General features: G+C 35.4%; 1 protein-coding gene and 1 long non-coding RNA gene across 2 annotated transcripts in view; one reads left to right on the forward strand and one right to left on the reverse strand.

Moving 5' to 3' along the window:
* Positions 1-308: 308 nt before the first annotated feature.
* SVIP (small VCP interacting protein) lies at positions 309-10208 on the reverse strand. The gene is made up of 4 exons (XM_032413841.1): positions 10032-10208; positions 7893-7943; positions 7308-7421; positions 309-2787 (listed from the first exon to the last, which is right to left on the reverse strand). Exons 1-4 carry the CDS (start codon positions 10083-10085, stop codon positions 2773-2775), a joined length of 234 nt encoding a protein of 77 aa, XP_032269732.1. The 5' UTR covers positions 10086-10208; the 3' UTR covers positions 309-2772.
* Positions 9399-19754, forward strand: part of LOC116638129 — a 306058-nt gene continuing 295702 nt past the window's right edge. The window contains exon 1 of the long non-coding RNA XR_004300631.1: positions 9399-9968. This is a non-coding gene — a long non-coding RNA (uncharacterized LOC116638129). The remainder of the gene's footprint in view (positions 9969-19754) is intronic.

Consider the following 19754-nt stretch of genomic DNA (forward strand, 5'->3'; position numbering starts at 1 on the left):
TAAACAAGTTGAACTGTTGGAGAAAAGGAAAATTCAAAGCTGACGTCAATTCTCCTGGGGTATCAAGGATGATGGCTAGAACCTTTCTATTATTTTGCTCTCTCTCTAGAAAACAGGACACTAACAATATCATTCCTCCTTTTGAGTATAGAAAAAGAAGCATGCCTTGCTATAAATTCAGGGATTTTATGATCATACCAACAGCCTTTAGCTCTGTTGTTCTCATTCATCCCAAAGAGATGAAAGTGTCATGGTTTCCTTAACCATTCACCCAAGTTCTAATTATTTAATACATAGTGAAGATAAAATTTTGTTAAAGAGACAGCCGAAGTCAATTTTTATATAGGAAAAATGTATATTTGTGTCCGCATAAGGCAATACAGATTTATAACAAACCATGTGTGTGAAAACTATTAATTACATTCCAAATACAATCGGTGGAACCATAGCAGCACATATAGATGTTTAAAAAAAAACATGCAGCATGTCAACAAAGGGGCTGTGTGCTAATATACAGCTTTTTACCAGTCATATTAGTTTGATGAGTAGAATTAAGAAGCAGTAGTTTTAGCATTTTACATCTTAACATGATAGTTAACAAATATGTATTTTACTGTTTCAGTTATATTTTAGTAATTTGTTGGAGGGTTTGGGTGACATATTAAGCATTACACCATGTCTTCCTATTTAAATTATGATTTATGGGAAATTGGTTCCAAGTTAAGGTTTCCATCAGGAACTGATTCATAACTTGATGAGGGAGATGCTTGGATGTATATGTACAATTTTTTTTTAAGTAGTCACTTACTAGTTTCTTACCAAGCATCTCATCTCCTCTTTTCCCTTCCCCTTCCTAAAACTATTCTTAACATTTTAGTATTATCACTTAGCCCATGCATCCCATGTGGTTTTGGGGAAAGCTGATTATACCCATGGAGGCAGGCCATGCATGACTGGCTGGAGCAGCATATCCCATTGTTCCCAGAAGGCAATACACCAACAAATCATTCATGGTTCAATAGTAAATAAGCATGGTATTTGGATATAAACTCCATTAGAAATAGGGCATTATCCCCTGGATATAAACCTTTGTTTACACCAACCAGCTGTAATTCTTAAGACGTAGTACAGATAAAATTGTTCTTTCTATATTAAAGCAGAAGAAAGGATTTGCACAGTTCAAGGATAATATGCTCTGGTTCTAGATCTATTCAGCTATTGAGGATCTTTCTTCCTTTCTGCCTTGGAAAAATTAATCATGTTCATAAAGTCAAGAATTTTATTTCTATAATACAATTTAATGATTTCACTATCCTTTGTGAACAAAAATACCACTAATCTTCTAAAGGATGAAGAAAACTGAGCCTGTATAAATGTATGTCTTGACTGGATATTCATAAACTATTTTATACCACAATAGAAAAAAGTAATTTTTGCAATCAAGAGTCAAGACTTATATTATAGTTCAAACTCTTTAAAATTAACATATACAATATACTGCTATATGACGTAAGTCTTGTGGGAAGGATGAGCACAATAATGGCTTGATTTTCTTTTTGTAAATCAAGTGAGCTGGTCTATTTAATTTATAATCCCTATTGGCACTTACTATGTATGAATTCTAATTTAGGACTCAGATTGTGGCCCTGTCATCCAAAAGAGCAACCAAATTAAAAGATACAGCAATTCTTCTATTTTAGCATATTATATACTAGAAACACTCAAAAAACAAAAATGCTATAAACTCATGTTACTAATAAACACAAATCTGAAAAATTTATGACTCTGAATCCCATAGAATTACCTCATAGTATTTTTATGTTTAAAGTAGACCTTTTAAAATACAGTACCTACATGTTTCTATTTCAATACATTCACATTTGCATTGGCAATTTCACATCTGTACAAATCTTATGATCATTCTTTAATAAATATAAAAGAATAAAAACACCTGTGAAATTTGGACAAATATATTACTACTCAGTATAGCCCATCCAGATTCTTAGTTTAATTCATTCTCTTTCTACAAAGATCTTTAGAGCTGAATCTGATATTGTGTAATAGTACATCACTGCCCTCTGATGGTACTACTAATATTTAATTTTAAATTCAGCAAGCAAAAAAACACTTTTATTGCAATGTAAAACACCAAATGTTAATTTTATAAGCCATATAAATAGAAAATAAATTAGGAGAAATTCTAATTTTCTACAAATTTTCATTACTTAGCAAGTTATAAAAATTTACATTGTTCCTTCACATAAGCCCTTCAAATGATTTTTCAAAATTTTCCCTGATGACCAGTTTAAAGGCACAAAGTCCATAAGTTTAAGCGAAAGCCTTCACAGATAATGAAATAAAGAGATACAAGGCTAAGCAGAAAACTGTAGACTGCAAGGTCATTTTATAAAGGAGAGAAAATACAATGGCAAATTTTAATGTCTGAGATGTATGCAGACTTTTTACATGCGATATATATTTATTCACTATTTAGATCCATGTTTTAACTACTAAAAAATGGCGAATTGCCTACTGCCTGCAGAAGAGCAAATATAAGAAAATAAGTATTTAATGAAAGGTCTGGCATTTTCTAAGTTTGAAAATCAAAAGCATTTTCAGTATATCAATATTGAAAAAGCACTGACTGCATTTAATGGCACTAAAATTGCAAAGTCTGAATCTTCATTTATTCAGAGAAGAAAGTGAGCTGAGGACGTCCACTTGATTGCAGATATTAGTTATTGGCAGTAGACTTTTCCACTCATGTTATGCTTATGAAACTGTCCACTAGAAAAGATAAAAATATATGGGGAAAACGTAAATTTTTTTAAAGTTATGTGAAAATATCCTCGTGAACAAAAATAGGAATGTGGGCTATACAAATGCAAAATGATTTCTGTGCGTGGCAGTGAGAAGTATAATTTTACATTATGGTCAAACTTCTGAAATAAGACATATGATTGTTTAAAAACATAAAGAAGTAAAACAAAATATCTGGGCAGATTAATGGGTGGCTAAATCCCAAATATCCAATAATCAGTTCAGGAAAAATAAAACAAAACACCACAAAATAAAAACAATGAAACCTATAAAATAAAAATAGAGGAATTCTTGTTTGAGGCAAGGAGGCAAGAACTGGCAGAAATTAAGCAATGGTTTGGCAAAGTCTTTTCCTTGCTTGACTTGAGAAACTTTGTTGTTCTATTCAATCAACTCTATTAAATCTGCAGTAGTAAATTCTGAAAAGAGCCCCTGGGATGGTACCAGGTATTTACCAGTCTCTTGAGCAGTGGTTTTCATGTACATCCAAGGAATTTTATTGGGTGTTACATATTTTTTTAAAATCTGTATTTAAGTTTTGAAAATTCAGGGTTAATCCAAGTAAAGTTGCTTTTGTTTATTTTAGGACCTCTTAGAGACTTGAACACTGTGCCTTTTTTAATCTCTAAGAAAAGGATTCAGGATACAAGATAGGATCCAGGATTTTAAAATATATTTTTTTTAAACATAGGACTCTTATTTCCCACAATATATCTCTGAAGACTAGTGTCAAAAACACTAGAGTAGTGATTCTCAATCTGGTTTGGCTTAGGCTACCTTGAGGAGCTCAAAAGAGTCTTGATGACTAAACTCCACTCTCAGAGATTGATTGGTATGAGGTGGGACCCAAGAGCCAACCTTTTTAGAAAGTTCCTCCTGAGATCCTACCATGCAGCCAGGGTTGAGAGCCACTGCCCGAGAGGTCTGCCACTACTCCTGTTATATCCTGTACTGATATTAGCACCTGGATGCCAGCATCACACTCACCTCTTAAAATAAGCCTTGCCACGGTGGAAGACAGTATGGGGGGGATCCCTCAAAAAATTAAAAATGAAATACCATATGATCCAGTAATTCCACTACTGGGTATTTACCCAAAGAAAATGAAAACACTAATTTGAAGAGATCTATGCACCTGTATGTTTACTGCAACACTCTTTACAATAACCAAGATATGAAAGCAATCTAAGTGTCCATCGCTAGATGAATGGATAAAATGTGCTGTGTGTGCCCTTCCCCCACACACAATACGGACTATTACTCAGCCATTAAAAAAAAGGATGAGATCTTGCCATTTGCAACAACATGGATGGAACTAGAGAGTATTACGCTAAGTGAAATAAGTCAGACAGAGAAAGACAAAACAAAAAAAAATTAAAAAGCAGAAACAGAGTCATAAATACAGAGACAAACTGATGGTTGTTGGTGGGGAGGGGGTGGGAGGATGGGCAAAATGGGTGAAGGGTAGTGGGAGATACAGGCTTCCAATTACGGAATGATAAGTCACGGGGAAAAAAGGTAGAGCTTGGAGAATACAGTCGATGGTACTGTAACAGGGCTGTATGGTGACAGATGGTAGCTACACTTGTGGTGAGCACAGCATAGTGTATAGACTTGTGGATCACTATGTTGTATACCTGAAACTAATGTAACATTGTGTATCAATAAAAAGAAATTAAAAAGATAAAAAATAAGGCTGCCTTTCCAGAAGATAGTGAGCATTGCCAATGCCAATTATCCTAGGCAGAGCTAGTCAGGAGATGAGTATGTGGAGTTCATGAAGACAGAGAAAGGACATGTTTTCCTCAGTCTATGGAGTCCAGTTGGGAAGAATCTAGCTACATAACAGGACCCTCCAGGCCAGCCTGTAGAACAGGCCTGGCAGCAGTCTTTAAAGGACCCTAGGCCAAGGGGTTTGAAAATTAAAGTCACACTCTGTCTTATGTTCCCCCTTCTGTTAGCTCTGAGCCTCTAAAAATTGATTTTGAACTTCACTGTATGCTTTTGATGATCTATGCAGATGGGTCAAGGAGAAAGGAGGATGTCCCTTAAAGCTAGTGTATTAATGGTAGAAGTGATTAGGCATATTCCAAGGGAAAATGACACAGTGTGTAACAGTTGTGGTTTATAAGAATGAGCCACTGTCCCAACTTTGATGGCCTTGAGGGTGATTTTTATTAGTGGAACCAGAGAGCTTTCTTGTAAGAACAGTACACAAAGAAAATAGGTACTAAATTTAAAATTGGGATGATTTTATTCTGAGCACTTCTGAAGGGATCAGAAGCAGCACATGGCCTAATTTATTTCTAATCTATAGGCTTCAGGCTATGTTTCAGGTTTAATTAAGAAAGCTGCTTTCTTTCCTAGAGTTTAAAAGCTAATGTGAAATTTGTTACCTTAGAATATGTCAAATAAGTACCTTCTTAATTCTGGCTACATATAAAGTATCTTTTTCTTACAACATTATATGTGATTTTGATTGTCGCACAGTCCCTCCATTTCTTCTATTATGAAACACTGAAACTCAGCATCATTTCCAGTTCTACAATTTAATTTTCATAATTTTTTGTTTGTTTTTGAGAACCTTCTATGAAGTAAACCTGGTGGCACAGACCTATATCTTAGTGGAATAATTAAACATCTATATTTCTTTTTTTTTTTTTTTTTTTTATTTTTATTTTTTTATTTTTTAAAGATTTTATTTATTTATTTGACAGAGAGAGACACAGCGAGAGAGGGAATACAAGCAGGGGGAGTGGGAGAGGGAGAAGCAGGCTTCCCGCGGAACAGGGAGCCCGATGCGGGGCTCGATCCCAGGACCCCGGGATCATGACCTGAGCCGAAGGCAGACGCTTAACGACTGAGCCACCCAGGCGCCCCTAAACATCTATATTTCTGATAAATATTTGGCTTTGTATCAACCGTTTTACTTTACAGATTTATTCTATTCTATTGTGGAGGCATATAAAAAAAATATAAGCACAAAGGTCACAGTTATTTACCTTAACATTCAAACCAATTATTCTACACATTGTTAAAAATTAATGATAAAAAATTTGTTTTCTTTTAATTTCCTTTATTAAACAAAATTAGATGAATATACAATGGTGAAATACACACAGATAAATCTTATTCCTATGTGATATTCCTGAGCCAGAATCACCTCTGATCAGGAGGCTCCTAAATGGCCTGCCCCACAGGTTAGGAGGATATATACATGTATGTTTTTTTATATATAGTTTTAGAAGCAAAAAAAAAAAAAAAAAAGTCAGTGGTATTGTGATAGTGTTGTATGGTGACAGAGGGTAGCTACACTTGAAGTGAGCATAGCAAAATGTATTGAGAAGCTGCATCACTATGTGGTACACCTGAAACTAAGGTAACATTGTGTATTAACTAGACTTAAAATTAAAAATTAAAAAAACAAACAATTGAGAAGACAGTAAATCAGCTAAATAAGTGCTAATAAATCATTGACAAGTTAAATATAAACAACTGAAATTAGGACATTGTCTTTTCACAAATATACTTAAGAAATTTATTTCCTTTAAAAATGGACCAAAGAGGGCGCCTGGGTGGCTCAGTTCGTTAAGCGACTGCCTTCGGCTCAGGTCATGATCCTGGAGTCCCTGGATCGAGTCCCGCATCGGGCTCCCTGCTCGGCAGAGAGTCTGCTTCTCCCTCTGACCCTAACCCCTCTCATGTGCTCTCTCTCATTCTCTCTCTCTCAAATAAATAAATAAAATCTTTAAAAAAAAAAAAAAAAAAATGGACCAAAGAATAAAATCTTAATATCTGGACAATTATTTTATTGAGTTTTAACAAGTAAAATAGAACCTTTATAGTCCTGCAGCCTGTAAAGCTCCCCACGTTCAGGGACCTGTTTAACTTGTCTATCATTATATTTCCAGTGTCAAGAACTGCAATTGCTACATTGGGAGGTGGGAGGTACATGTATCACACTTACCCTCCCATACACCCTATTATCCAAATTGACATTTACTTAACTATGATAACGAGTGACAATGGAAAGCTCAAAAACTTCAAATCACTGAGTGAAAAAATGTAGGTTATATTAAAAAAAAAGAATCCATAGTGTAATCCAATTTAATAAGATTAATGTATAATGGATATTAAAAATGATGCCTGTCAAAATGACTTGGGGTGATTTTTATGTTCTTCTTTATATTCCTCATATTAAGTTTCCTATATATTAATATTAATTATATAAAGTACTAAGACATAGCGTTAAGATAATCAGGAAAAACAATCTTTTTTCCTTTTGGGAAAAAGAAGGCAAATCTATTACAATGAATGTTGGAATGTCCAAATAAATTGGCACTTCTTCCAATATCTATTATTCATGTTTTTAAATTAATTCAAAATTTCCTGATAATCCATTGCAAGAGGAAATTATTGAATAGACTGCTACTGAAGTTTTTAAAAACTCCAGGTAAATTAAACCTTAAGTAAATTTTAATACTTACCCTAAGTCCACCTTTTGGTGGGGGCCCAGATTCAGCCATTTGTTTTTCTAGTTTTTCCTTTTTCTTTCTTTTTTCTTCCACAGACCGAACATCCAGAATGCCCCGAGATGCAGCCTTTAGAAAATTTATTAAGTGGTACAGAAAAACAACAAAAATCAGTATTCGGTATCCAAAAGGCGTCTGTTGCTTTTTAGGTTTTTCTTTGGAGGTGAGGGGTTTTATCTTTGGTTATAAAGAACTAGACTATTTCTACAATGGCTTTATATAAAACATATTATCATTTTTTCATTGGGTATTTTTTCCTTAAATTTCACATCTGTCAGTGTTTTATAAGGCATCGTCATGTTATCCCAAGGAAGAAGGGTATTAAAGGGGCATCTCACATTACAGAAGACATCTGTAATTTTCATGCATTAAATGATATAAATGCATTAATGTAACCTACAGAAATACAGAAATCATTTTGAAAAACGATTACATGTAAATTTATAGGTTATCAGACACCATTTTCATTAGAGATACTAATAATAAGTAGAATAAAGTATACAATTATCTACATGGGCAGAATTTTATTTCTACTCTTACCTCCTTCTGTCTTCTCTCTGCAGCCTCTGCAAGCTTTGCTCTTTTCTCTTCCTAAAGAAAATGTGTAAAAAAATATGTTTTAAAATAAAATGAAACATTATCATGGATAATTTATATCTTAGAGATAATATAACCAATTTACAAAAATATTTAGTACTTGTTCAAAATGTCCAAGACTGCCACTATTTACAATGTTTATGAAATACCCAACTTCCTGAATTTCATTCTTCCAATCAACATATCTTCAAATAAGTACATGATAAGACACATATACATTATATTATATATGCATATATATATTCAGGTTGGCCTATAAAATAATTCATTTGCTTTTTTTTTTTTAAAAAAAGAGGGGCTTACAAGCTAGTCAGGGCAATAATAAAACAAATGACATTTAATAAGACAAGGAAGGAAATACGTGGTTTGAAGTAGGCTGGTATTTTCAGGAAATGTTCATGAATGAAGTGAGCTAATCTCATTTTGTAGGACAGGAAGCCCTGAAGGAAATTAGTAAGAGGTACTGCTCCATGTTGGGAAACAGTGGATATTACTTTTTATATCACGTACTATTAGTAATAATTATAAATTATAAATTCTTTAAATATATAAGACAGTAAATAGAATTCTCTTGGCAGCTGTGTTAATAGTTCCTTTGTTTTTCATACCACAATACATACATTCATTCATTCAATGGACAAATAGTTACTGAGCAACCATCATGCCTCAGGAACTTTTCTAGGTACTGAGGATGCAGCAGTGAAAAAACACAAACACTTCCACACAGATGGAACTTACATTCCAATGAGGGGACACAGGTAAATATAATCAAGTAAATACATGTCTGTTAAATAGTAGTAAGTGTTTTGAGAAAATATAAAGAAGAGTATGGTGGATAAGAAATGGAATGATGAGTGGGTGGTTTAGTTAGGGTGGCCCCCAATAAACTCCAAAGATAAAGTGACATTCAAGTAGTGCACCATGTGTTTATCTGTGGGGAAGAGGGGGAGGGCTTAAAAAATGCTGGCATATTGGTATTTTCTCAACAGTCATATAAACAAAATTAACATTTAAAAGCAACCGTAGCAAGAAAGACAAGGTGAACTTTCCCATATCGACTTCCAGGTCATTTTTAGTACCCATAATCAAATGGCTAAAGAGTTAATGTACTTCCCGAAACAACTCATTTCCTTCAACGAATTTTTAGATAGGAGAACAGAGGAATTTAGCTTTTCTGTTAGCAACAACCTCTAAGGACTATTAATGTAAAGATACTGTTGTAAATAGAAAGGTACAAAAGTATAAATGAATTGTACCACAAACCACCTAAATAGGAATTCCAGCTACACAATGAATAATTTCTAGTATAAATACGTCCCAAATATTGCATGAGGCACATCTATTTTTAAAATGTATTCTTTTTTATCTAAAATTTATCGAAAAATTCTAATTTAAATAAGTTAAAAATACTGGGCACCCTGTATTTTTATTTGCTGTATGTGGCAACGTTACAAATTGTACGCCCTTTACAAAGTAAAATCCGTATTGTTTTAAAAGAAGGAAGAACTCGAAAGAGAGAAATAGTAATGGGAAATCACTGATTACTACAATATCCAATAAAGCACAGGAGTGTAAGAGACTTTATGGAGCACCTTCTTTACACAGTTGGTACAGACACAGGAAAACGCACATCTCCTAGAAGATTAAACACTCCAGCTGACGAAGAGAGGAATTCTTTTCGCACCCTGACTCCATCCACCGCATCGCCAAGAATGGCCCATACACCGCACCGTCCGCGTACGCCTGCGTCCTACGAACTCCCAATTTCGCCCAAGTCTGCGAAAGGTAAACGCCCTGGAGCCGCCTTTGGACGATTTTTTGTAACGGAAGTGGAGAGAGCGACACGGAGGCGTCGGCGGCTCAGGTCCCAACGCCTGACCCAAGGTTCCTCGGAGCGCTTCCACACGTCTTCGCCACGAGACACCCACCGGCAAGCTCTCCAGCCCGCGCCCCCGCTTCCAACGGCCCGGCCCGGTGCCCACAGCTCGGGGCCTCCCGGAGCGCCCCTCCGGAGAACAGGTGCGCGCGGCGCGGGTCCGCCGACTCGGGAACCGGGGGACGTGGGGACGCGGCCTTACTCACCAGGTCCGGCGAGGGAGGCGCGGTCTCCCCAGGACAGGGAAAACAGAGCCCCATCAGGAGAGCGGCTGGGGGTCCCTTTTGGGGCCCGCCGCAGACCCGGCAGTGCGAACTGCGCGGTCAGACAGGCTTCCCAGGTTCGCCCGCTCGCCCCGCCCCCACCCGGGACCGGCGCCTCGGCTCCGCCCCGCCCCTCTGCGGCAACGCCCCACCCCCGGCCCCGCCCTGTTCCACCCCTTTCCCGCGGCTCCGCCCCCCAACTCGTCACTCCGCCCCGCCCTTGCCTTTCGCCACCGCCCTCAAGAGGCGATTCCCCATCGTGCCCAGCCCAGCCCAGCCCTGCCCTGCCCCGCCTGGCCACTGCCAGGCGGGCGTACAAGGCCTCCGTGTGCGGAAAAGCCTGCTGTATTTGGGCAGAGAGAAGGGGAGAGAGAAATAGATACCACATTTTCTTTATTCATTTGTCAATGGACAGATTAAGTTGTTTCCATACGTTGCTATTGCAGTACTACAATGAACATGAGGTTACAGATACCTCTTCATGATAATGCTCTGGCTTCCTTTTGTCCATATACCCAAAAATGGGATTCCTGGATCATATATACGGTAGTTTTAATTTTAATTTCTAAGGATCTCCATAATATTTTCCATGGTGGCTGTACCAGTTGACAATCCCAGCAACAGCGCACAGGGTTCCCTTTTCTCCACATCCTTGCCAGCAATTCTCTCTTTTGTCTTTTTGGAAATAGACATCATGGCAGGTGTGACTTGATACCTCATTGTGGTTTTGATTTGCATTTCCCTGATAATTGATGTTGAGCACCATTTCAGGGACCTGTTGGCTATTAGTATGTTGTTGAAAAAATGTCCATTTAGGTGCTCGCTTCGGCAGCACATATACTAAAAATGTCCATTTAGGTTCTTGGCCCATTTTTTTAATTGGGTCATTTGTTTTTTTGCTCTTGAGTTGTAGGATTTACTTGTGTTATTTTAGGTATTAACCCATTGTCGGATGTGTGATTTGCAAATATTTTCTCCCATTCCATACATTGCCTTTTTGTTTTGTTTGTAGTTTTCTTTGCTGTGCAGAAGGTTTTTTAGTTTGATGTAGTCCCACTTGTTTTTGCTTTTGTTGCCTTTGCTGTTGGTGTCACATCCGAAATATCTCTAAGACCAGTGTCAAGGAGCTTACTGCTTATGTCTTCTTCTAGTTTTATGGTTTCTGGCCTTATGTTCAAGTTTTTAATCCATTTGACTTGATTTTTGTGTACGGTGTAAAGAAGTCCATTTTTGTTCTTTTGCATGTGGCTGTGCAGTTTTCCAAACGCCATTTACTGAAGAGACTAACCTTTCCCCATTGTGTATTCTAGCATCCTTTGTGACCTGACAAAGGATTTATTTGGATGTGGATGTGGATTTATTTCTGGGCTTTCTGTTCTGCTCCATTGATCTTTATGTCTGTTTTTATGCCAAACTGTACTGCTTTGATTACAATAGCTTTGTAATATAGATTGAAATCAGGAAATGTGATGATTCTATCCTTGTTCTTAAGATTGCTTTGGCAATTCAGGGTTTTTGTGGTTCCATACAAATTTTAAGATGTTTTTCTGTTTCTGTGAAAAATGACATTGGAATTTTGATAGGGATTGCATTGTATCTGTAGATTGCTTTTGGTAGTGTGGACATTTTAACAATATTAATTCTGATCTATGAACATGAGATATTTTCCCATCTATTTATTTCCCATTTATTCCCATTTCCCATAAACACTGATTGCTTTCTATCCCTATAGGTTGATTATTTTCTAGAGTTCCAGATAAATGGAATATCATATGTGCTTTATCTTTCCATTAAGATAAAGTTTTTAAAGTTCATTAGTGTTATTGTGTGTAAGTTCCTTCAATAATATTCCATTGTTGTAGATACACCTTATTTTATTTTATTTTAAATCCAGTGTAGTTAATATACAGTATTAGTTTCTATAGTGTACAATATAATGATTCAACAATTCTATACAATACTCAGTGCTCATCATATAAGTAACTATACATTTTATTTTTAGTTTTTTTAAAGATTTTTTCATTTACTTTGGTGGGGGGAGCAGAGGGAGAGGAAGAGAGAGAATCCCAAGCAGACTCCATGCTGAACATGGAGCCCAATGCAGGGCTGGATCCCACAACCCCAGAATCATGACCCAAGCCGAGACCAAGAGCCAATGCTGAACCAACTGAGCCACCCAGGCACCCTGATATACATTTTAAAAATCAGTTTTCCTATCCATGGACTTAATGGGCTGTTTGCACTTTCAGGCTGTTGTGAACAAAGCTCTATATATTCATGTACAATTCTTTGTGTGAACATGTTTATTTCTCTCCAGTGAACACCTGAGTGGAATAACTGAGTCATATATATATTTCACATATATGGAAAACTGTCAGGGATTTTTTTTTTTTTTTGTAAGTTACAGTGCTTATACCATTTCCATAGCAATGATGTAAGTAAGAGAGTACCAGTTGTTTCTTATCCTAACCAAAGTTGGTATGGTCAGCTTTTTAAGTTTTACTAATTCAAATAGGTGTATAGTGGTATTTTCATTAATTAATTTCCCACATTTTCATGTACATCTTGGCTATTTGTATATCTTTTTAGAAATAGTTGAAATCTTTTGTCCACTTTATGGAATGTTTATGTTCTTTAATTAGTTCTAAAAGGTTTTTTTGTGTTTTTGTTTTTTGTTTCTGTGTGTGTGTGTGTGTGACCAAAGTACATATTATCACTTCAATCCTATGAATCCACTTAGAGTTACTTTATGGCCCAGCAGATGGTCTATTGTATTGTTTCATGGTATACTTTAAAGAATATGTGTTCTGTTTATATTGGGGTATTCTTTAAATATCAGTAAGATAATTGGCTGGTAATGTCATTTAAGTCTTCTATCTCTTTACTGATTGTCTCGTCCATTTCTGAGAGGAATGTTTATATTTCAGTTATAATTGTGGATTTGTCTATTCTTTGAATTCTTTGGTTAACATATTTTGATGCATATGTTTATGATTATTATTTTGTGTGAACCTTTTATCATTATAAAATATTTAGCACCAATAATATGACTTGTTTTGACAACCACCTTATGTTATTAATATAGCCATTTTAGTTTTCTTAAGATTTTTGTTTTCATTGTATATATTTAATTTTTAAACCTGTTAATATTTATATACAAAGTGTGTTTCTAGTAGTTCATAGCTCTTTTTGCATTTTTAAAAATCCAGTTTAATAGTCTCTGCCTGTTGGGGGAAAATTCTCTATGGGTCTTTCATGTTTCTGTTTTCTAAGCAAAGGTTTTAATATTTTTTGTTCTAGACTATCTTTTCAAGGATGTTTGTGTAGTAAGCAAACTTGGAAGATACAGTCTCCTCTAGAGCAGGTTTGTTTACTGTCTAGCATAATGGAGATAATGTCTCCTCCAGAGCAAAAGCTGGGTAGGTTTGCTAGTAACCTCTTATGGAAGATTGGGGCTTCCTTAGCTAGATACAAACCCACTGTGTGTACAGCATCCACCTGGGCATATCTGCCCCCCCATGGGGCTTGGGAGTCAAGGGAAACCAATGTAAACATGCACTTGAAGTAACAAAGGGCTTTGTTTTCTGCCAGCCTCTATGAAACTATGGTAGTCTAACCTGCTATCTTGTAAAAGTAAAATCTAAAATCCTTTACAGTTCTTGCTACTTCCGTTTAGTTGGAGTGTTTAGACCATTTGCATTTAATGTAGCTATTGATCAGTTTGGGATTGATCATCTTGCCATTTATTTTTTGTTCAAATCTTTTCTTTTTTCTTCTTCTTTTTCTATCTTCTTTGGATGGATTTTTAGCATTCCATTTTTATCTCCACAAATAGCTATATCTCTTTGTGTGTGTTAGTTTCTCTAGTATTTACAGTATGTATCCTTAACATCTGAGTCTCCCTTCAAACAATATACTCCTTTGTGTAAAATATAAGCTTTCAATGAATTGTACTTCCATTAACCCTCTCCCACCCCTTGTTATTGTTGTCATACATTTTATCCCTGCATGTTATTAATACCAAAATACATTAGTTTTGCTTAAAACAGTCAATTATTTTTTAAGTTAAAAATTAGAATTCTCTTATATTTACACATATATGTATCATTTCCAGAGCTCTTCATTGTTTCATGAAGATCCAAAAATTTATCTGAAAAATTTTTCTTCCACCTAAAGAACTTTCTCCTGCAAGTCTGCTAAAGAAAATATTCTGCATTTTTGCTTTCAGTTTTGAAGGATATTTTTGCTCCATATAAAACTTAAGTTGACTTTTTTTTTCTTTAAAGATGTCATTCTATTCTGGTTTACTTGGTTTCTAATGCTGATGTACCCCAGTCCCCCATGATGTTTCCTTTCTCTTTTCGATGTTTTTCAGCAGTTTGAGTATCAGGTACTTTGGTAAGGTTTGGTCTTTATCTTGCTTGTTGTTCATTAAAATTTCTGGATTTGTGGGATTCATTTTCATCAAATTTGGAAACATTTTGGGAATTTTTTTTACTCCCATCCTCCTGCATTCAGACATTCCTAATATTTCATACATTAGACCACTTGATATTATCTCACAGTTCAGCAAGGAGCTAATCATTTTCCTAGTTTTTTTCTCTTTGCCTCAGTTTGAACTATTTCTATTGCTATATCTTAAATTTCAGTTATTTCTTTTTTTACATCAAATATACTGTTAATATCACTTGGTGAAATTCAAACTTTCAGATATTTTTCAGTTCTAAAAGTTCGATTTAGTCCTTTTTAATCTTTTATTTCTGTCCTTGTTGCATTCACATTTTTCTTTAAATTGCTGAGCATAACCAACATATTGATAATAGATGTTTAATTCTTCTAAGTCTGTCATCTCTTCATTTTGTATCTCTTTCTATTGACCTGATTTCCTTTTGATTACGTGTTACAATTTTCTATTTCTTGGCATGCCTAAGAATTTTGATTTGGTATTAGACATTGGATATTGATAATAGACAAAGAGTAAACAGATCTGTCCAGATCTGGAATACTCCTCCAGGCAATAAATGGGGTTCATTTTGTTTCTCCTCTCTTTATTTTGGAAACTGCAAATCAGTCACTGAACATAATATCTTTGTTAATTCAGTAGTCAATAATTTATTTATAAAATAATCGTGATAATTGCATTTACATGTTAGAAATTACTTATGTAGTTAAGACAGCATTTTACAAAGACAGATGTGATCATTTTATATGTAAAAGTAAAATGTAATTCAATATTCAAATTTTACCTTAAATGAAAATTTTAATTACATGATAGCTTATTTGCAATATCAAGATATAACATAGCCTTTAGTTATAACTCTTTCCTAGGACTCTGTAAAGATTTTAAACATTTTATTTAAACATATGTCATTATAAATATATAGCAAAGGATATCTGTTTTCCCATATTATTTTTTTGTTTTTTTTCCAGATTTTATTTAAATTTAAGTTAACTTATAGTGTATTATTAGTTTCATGGGTAGAATTAAGTGATTCATCACTTGCATATAACACCCAGTGCTAATTACAAGTGCCCTCCATAATGCCACCACCCATTTAACCCATCCCCCCACCTTCCTCCCCTCCAGCAAGCCTCAGTTTGTTTCCTATAGTTAAGAGTCTCTACGGTTTCCCTCCCTCTCTGTTTTTATCTTATTTTTCCTTCCCTTCTCTATGATGTTCATCGATTTTGTTTCTTAAATTCCATGTATGAGTGAAATTATATGGTATTTGTCTCTGATTATCTTATTTTGCTTAGCATAATACACTCTAGCTCCATTCATGTCATTGCAAATGGCAAGATTTCATTCTTTTTGATGGCTGAGTAATATTCCACTATATATATATATGGTCATATTCCATTATATATATAAATCTCACAGATTTTATATATATATATATATACACATCACATATTATATGTATATGTTATATTACATGTAACGTATATAATAATGTATACAATATATATACATTATATACATATGTATTATAATTGTGTTTATATACATATATATGTATATGTATATTATATATACATATATGCTATACATGTATATATACATATATACATATAATGTGTGATGTGTATATATATATAAAATCTGTGAGATTTATACATATAATGGAATATGACCATATAGTGGAATATTACTCAGCCATCAAAAAGAATGAAATCTTGCCATTACATACATTATATGTATATAATATATACATATGTATATATATACACACATATACACACACACACACACACATATCCACACCACATCTTTATCCATTCATCAGTCGATGGACATCTGGGCTCGTTCCATATTTTGGCTATTGTTGATAATGCTGTTATAAATATTGGGCTGCATGTGCCCCTTCGAATCACTATGTTTGTATCCTTTGGATAAATGCCTACTAGTGCAGTTGCTGGGTCGTAGGGTAGCTCTATTTTTAACTTTTTGAGGAGTCTCCATACTGTTTTCCAGAGTGGCTCTACCAGTTTGCCTTCCCACCAACAGTGTAAGAGGGTTCCCCTTTCTTCACATCCTTGCCAACATCTGTTGTTTCCTGAGTTGTTAACTTTAGCCATTTTGACTAGTGTGAGGTGGTATCTCATTGTGGTTTTGATTTGTATTTCCCTGATGCCAAGTGATGTTGTGCATCTTTTCATGTGTCTGCTAGCCATTTGTATCTCTTCTTTGGAGAAATGTCTGTTCATGTCTTCTGCCCATTTCTTAACTGGATTTTTTATTTTTTTGGAGTATTGAGTTTGATAAGTTCTTTATAGATTTTGGATCCTAGCCCTTTATCCAATATGTCATTTGCAAATATCTTCTCCTATTCCATAGGTTGCCTTTTCGTTTTATTGATTTTTTCCTTTGCTTTGCAGAACCTTTTTATCTTGAGGAAGTCCCAATAGTTTATTTTTGCTTTTGTTTCCCTTGCCTCCTAGAGACATGCCTAGTAAGAAGTTGCTGCGGCTAAGGTCGAAGAGGTTGCTGCCTGTGTTCTCCTCTAGGATTTTGATGGATTCCTGCCTTACATTTAGGTCTTTCATCCATTTGGAGTTTATTTTTGTGTATGGTGTAAGAAAGTGGTCCAGTTTCATTCTTCTGCATGTGGCTGTCCAATTTTACCAACACCATTTATTGAAGAGACTATCTTTTCTCCATTGGATATTCTTTCCTGCTTTGTCGAAGATTAGTTGACCAGATAGTTGAGGGTCCATTTCTGAGTTCTCTATTCTGTTCCATTGATCATGTGTGTTTTTGTGCCAGTACCATATTGTCTGGATAATTACAGCTTTGTAATACAGCTTAAAGTTCAGAATTGTGATGCCTCCAGCTTTAGTTTTTTTTCAACTTTGGCTATTTGGGGTCTTTTCTGGTTTCATACAAATTTTAGAATTTTTTGTTCCAGCTCTGTGGAAAATGCTGGTGGTATTTTCACAGGGATTGCATTGAATGTGTAGATTGCTTTGGGAGGTGTAGACATTTTAACAGTATTTGTTCTTCCAATCCATGATCAAGGAATGTTTTTCCATTTCTTTGCGTCTTCTTCAATTTCTTTCATAAGTGTTCTATAGTTTTCAGAGTACAGATCTTTTACCTCTTTGGTTAGGTTTATTCTTAGGTATCTTATGGTTTTTGGTGCAGTTGCAAATGGGATCAATTCCTTGATTTCCCTTTCTGCTGCTTCATTATTGGTGTGTAAAAATGCAACAGACTTCTGTGCATTGATTTTATATCCTGTGACTTTGCTGAATTTCTGTATAAGTTCTAACAATTTTTTGGCAGAGTCTTTTAGGTTTTCTACAGGGTATCATGTTGTCTGCAAAGAGTGAAAGTTTGACTTCTTCCTTGCCGATTTGGATGCTTTCTATTTCTTTTTGTTGTCTGACTCCTGAGGCTAGGACTTCCAGTACTATGTTGAATGACAGTGGTGAGAGGGGACATCCCTGTCGTGTTCCTGACCTTATGGGAAAAGCTCTCAGTTTTTCCCCATTGATGATGATATAAGCTGTGGGTCTTTCATGTATTGCCTTTATGATGTGGAGGTATATTCCTTTTATCCCTACTTTCTTAAGGATTTTTATCAAGAAAATATGCTGTATTTTGTCAAAAGATTTTTCTGTATCTGTTGAAAGGATCATATGGTTATCATCCTTTCTTGAATTAATGTGGTATATCACATTGATTGATTTATGGATACTGAGCCACTCCTGCAGCCCAGGAATAAATCCCACGTGGTCATGGTGAACAATTCTTTTAATGTACTGTTGGATTAGAATAGCTAGTATCTTGTTGAGAATTTTCGCATCCATGTTCACCAGGGATATTGATCTGTAATTCTCCTTTTATAGTGGGGTCTTTGTTTGGTTTTGGGATCAAGGTAATGCTGGCTTCATAGAATGAGTTTGGAAGTTTTCCTTCCAGTTCTATTTTTTGAAACAGTTTCAGAAGAATAGGTATTATTTCTTCTTTAAATATTTGATAGAGGGGCGTCTGGGTGGCTCAGTTGTTAAGCATTGCCTTCGGCTCAGGTCATGATCCCAGGTCCTGGGATCGAGCCCCACATCAGGCTCTCTGCTCGGTGGGAAGCCTGCTTCTCCCTCTCCTGCTCCCCCTGCTTGTGTTCCCTCTCTCGCTGTGCCTCTGTCTGTCAAATAAATAAATAAAATCTTAAAAAAAAAAAAAAATGTTTGATAGGATTCCTCCCTGGGAAGCCATCAGGCCCTGGACTCTTGTTTGTTGGGAAATTCAATTTTTGATTCAATTTCTTTGCTGGTTATGGGTCTCTTCAGGTTTTCTATTCCTGTTTCAGTTTTGGTAGTTTATGTTTCTAGGAATTCATCCATTTCTTCCAGATTGCCTAATTCGTTGGCATATAATTGCTCTTATAATTGTGTTTCTGTGTTGTTGATTGTGATCTCTCTTCTTTCATTCATGATTTTATTTATTTGGGTCCTTTCTCTTTTTGGTAAGTCTGGTTAGGGGTTTTTCAATTTTGTTAATTCTTTCGAAGAAACAGCTCCTACTTTCGTTGATCTGTTCTACTGTTTTTGTTTTTTTTTTAATTTCTATATCATTTATTTCTGCTCTAATCTTTATTATTTCCCTTCTCTTGCAGGATTTAGGCTTTATTTGCTGTTCTTTTTCCTAGTTCCTTCAGGTGTAAAGTTAGTTTCTGTATTTGAGACTTTTCTTGCTTCTTGAAGAAGGCCTGTATGGCTGTGTACTGCTTTGTTAGGACCACCTTTTCTGCATCTCAAAGGTTTTGGACTGTCATATTTTCATTTTCATTTGCCTCCATGTATTTTTTTTAATTCTTCTTTAATATTCTGGTTAACCCATTCTTTAGTAGGATGGTCTTTAACCTCCATGTATTTGCACTCTTTCCAAATTTTTTCTTGTGATTGACTTCATGTTTCATAGCATTATGGTCTGAAAATATGCATGGTATGACCTCAGTCTTTTTGTACAGGTTTAGGCCTGACTTGTGACCCAGTATGTGATCTATTCTTGAGACTGTATCATGTATACTGGAAAAGAATGTGTATTGTGCTGCTTTAGGATGGAATGCTCTGAATATATCTGTGAAGTCCATCTGGTCCAGTGTGTCATTCAAAGCCCTGGTTTCCTCATTGATCTTCTGCTTAGATGATCTATCCTTTGCT

The sequence above is a fragment of the Phoca vitulina genome, unplaced genomic scaffold (assembly GCF_004348235.1).
Source record: "Phoca vitulina isolate PV1807 unplaced genomic scaffold, GSC_HSeal_1.0 scaffold16, whole genome shotgun sequence".
Lineage (NCBI taxonomy): Eukaryota > Metazoa > Chordata > Mammalia > Carnivora > Phocidae > Phoca > Phoca vitulina.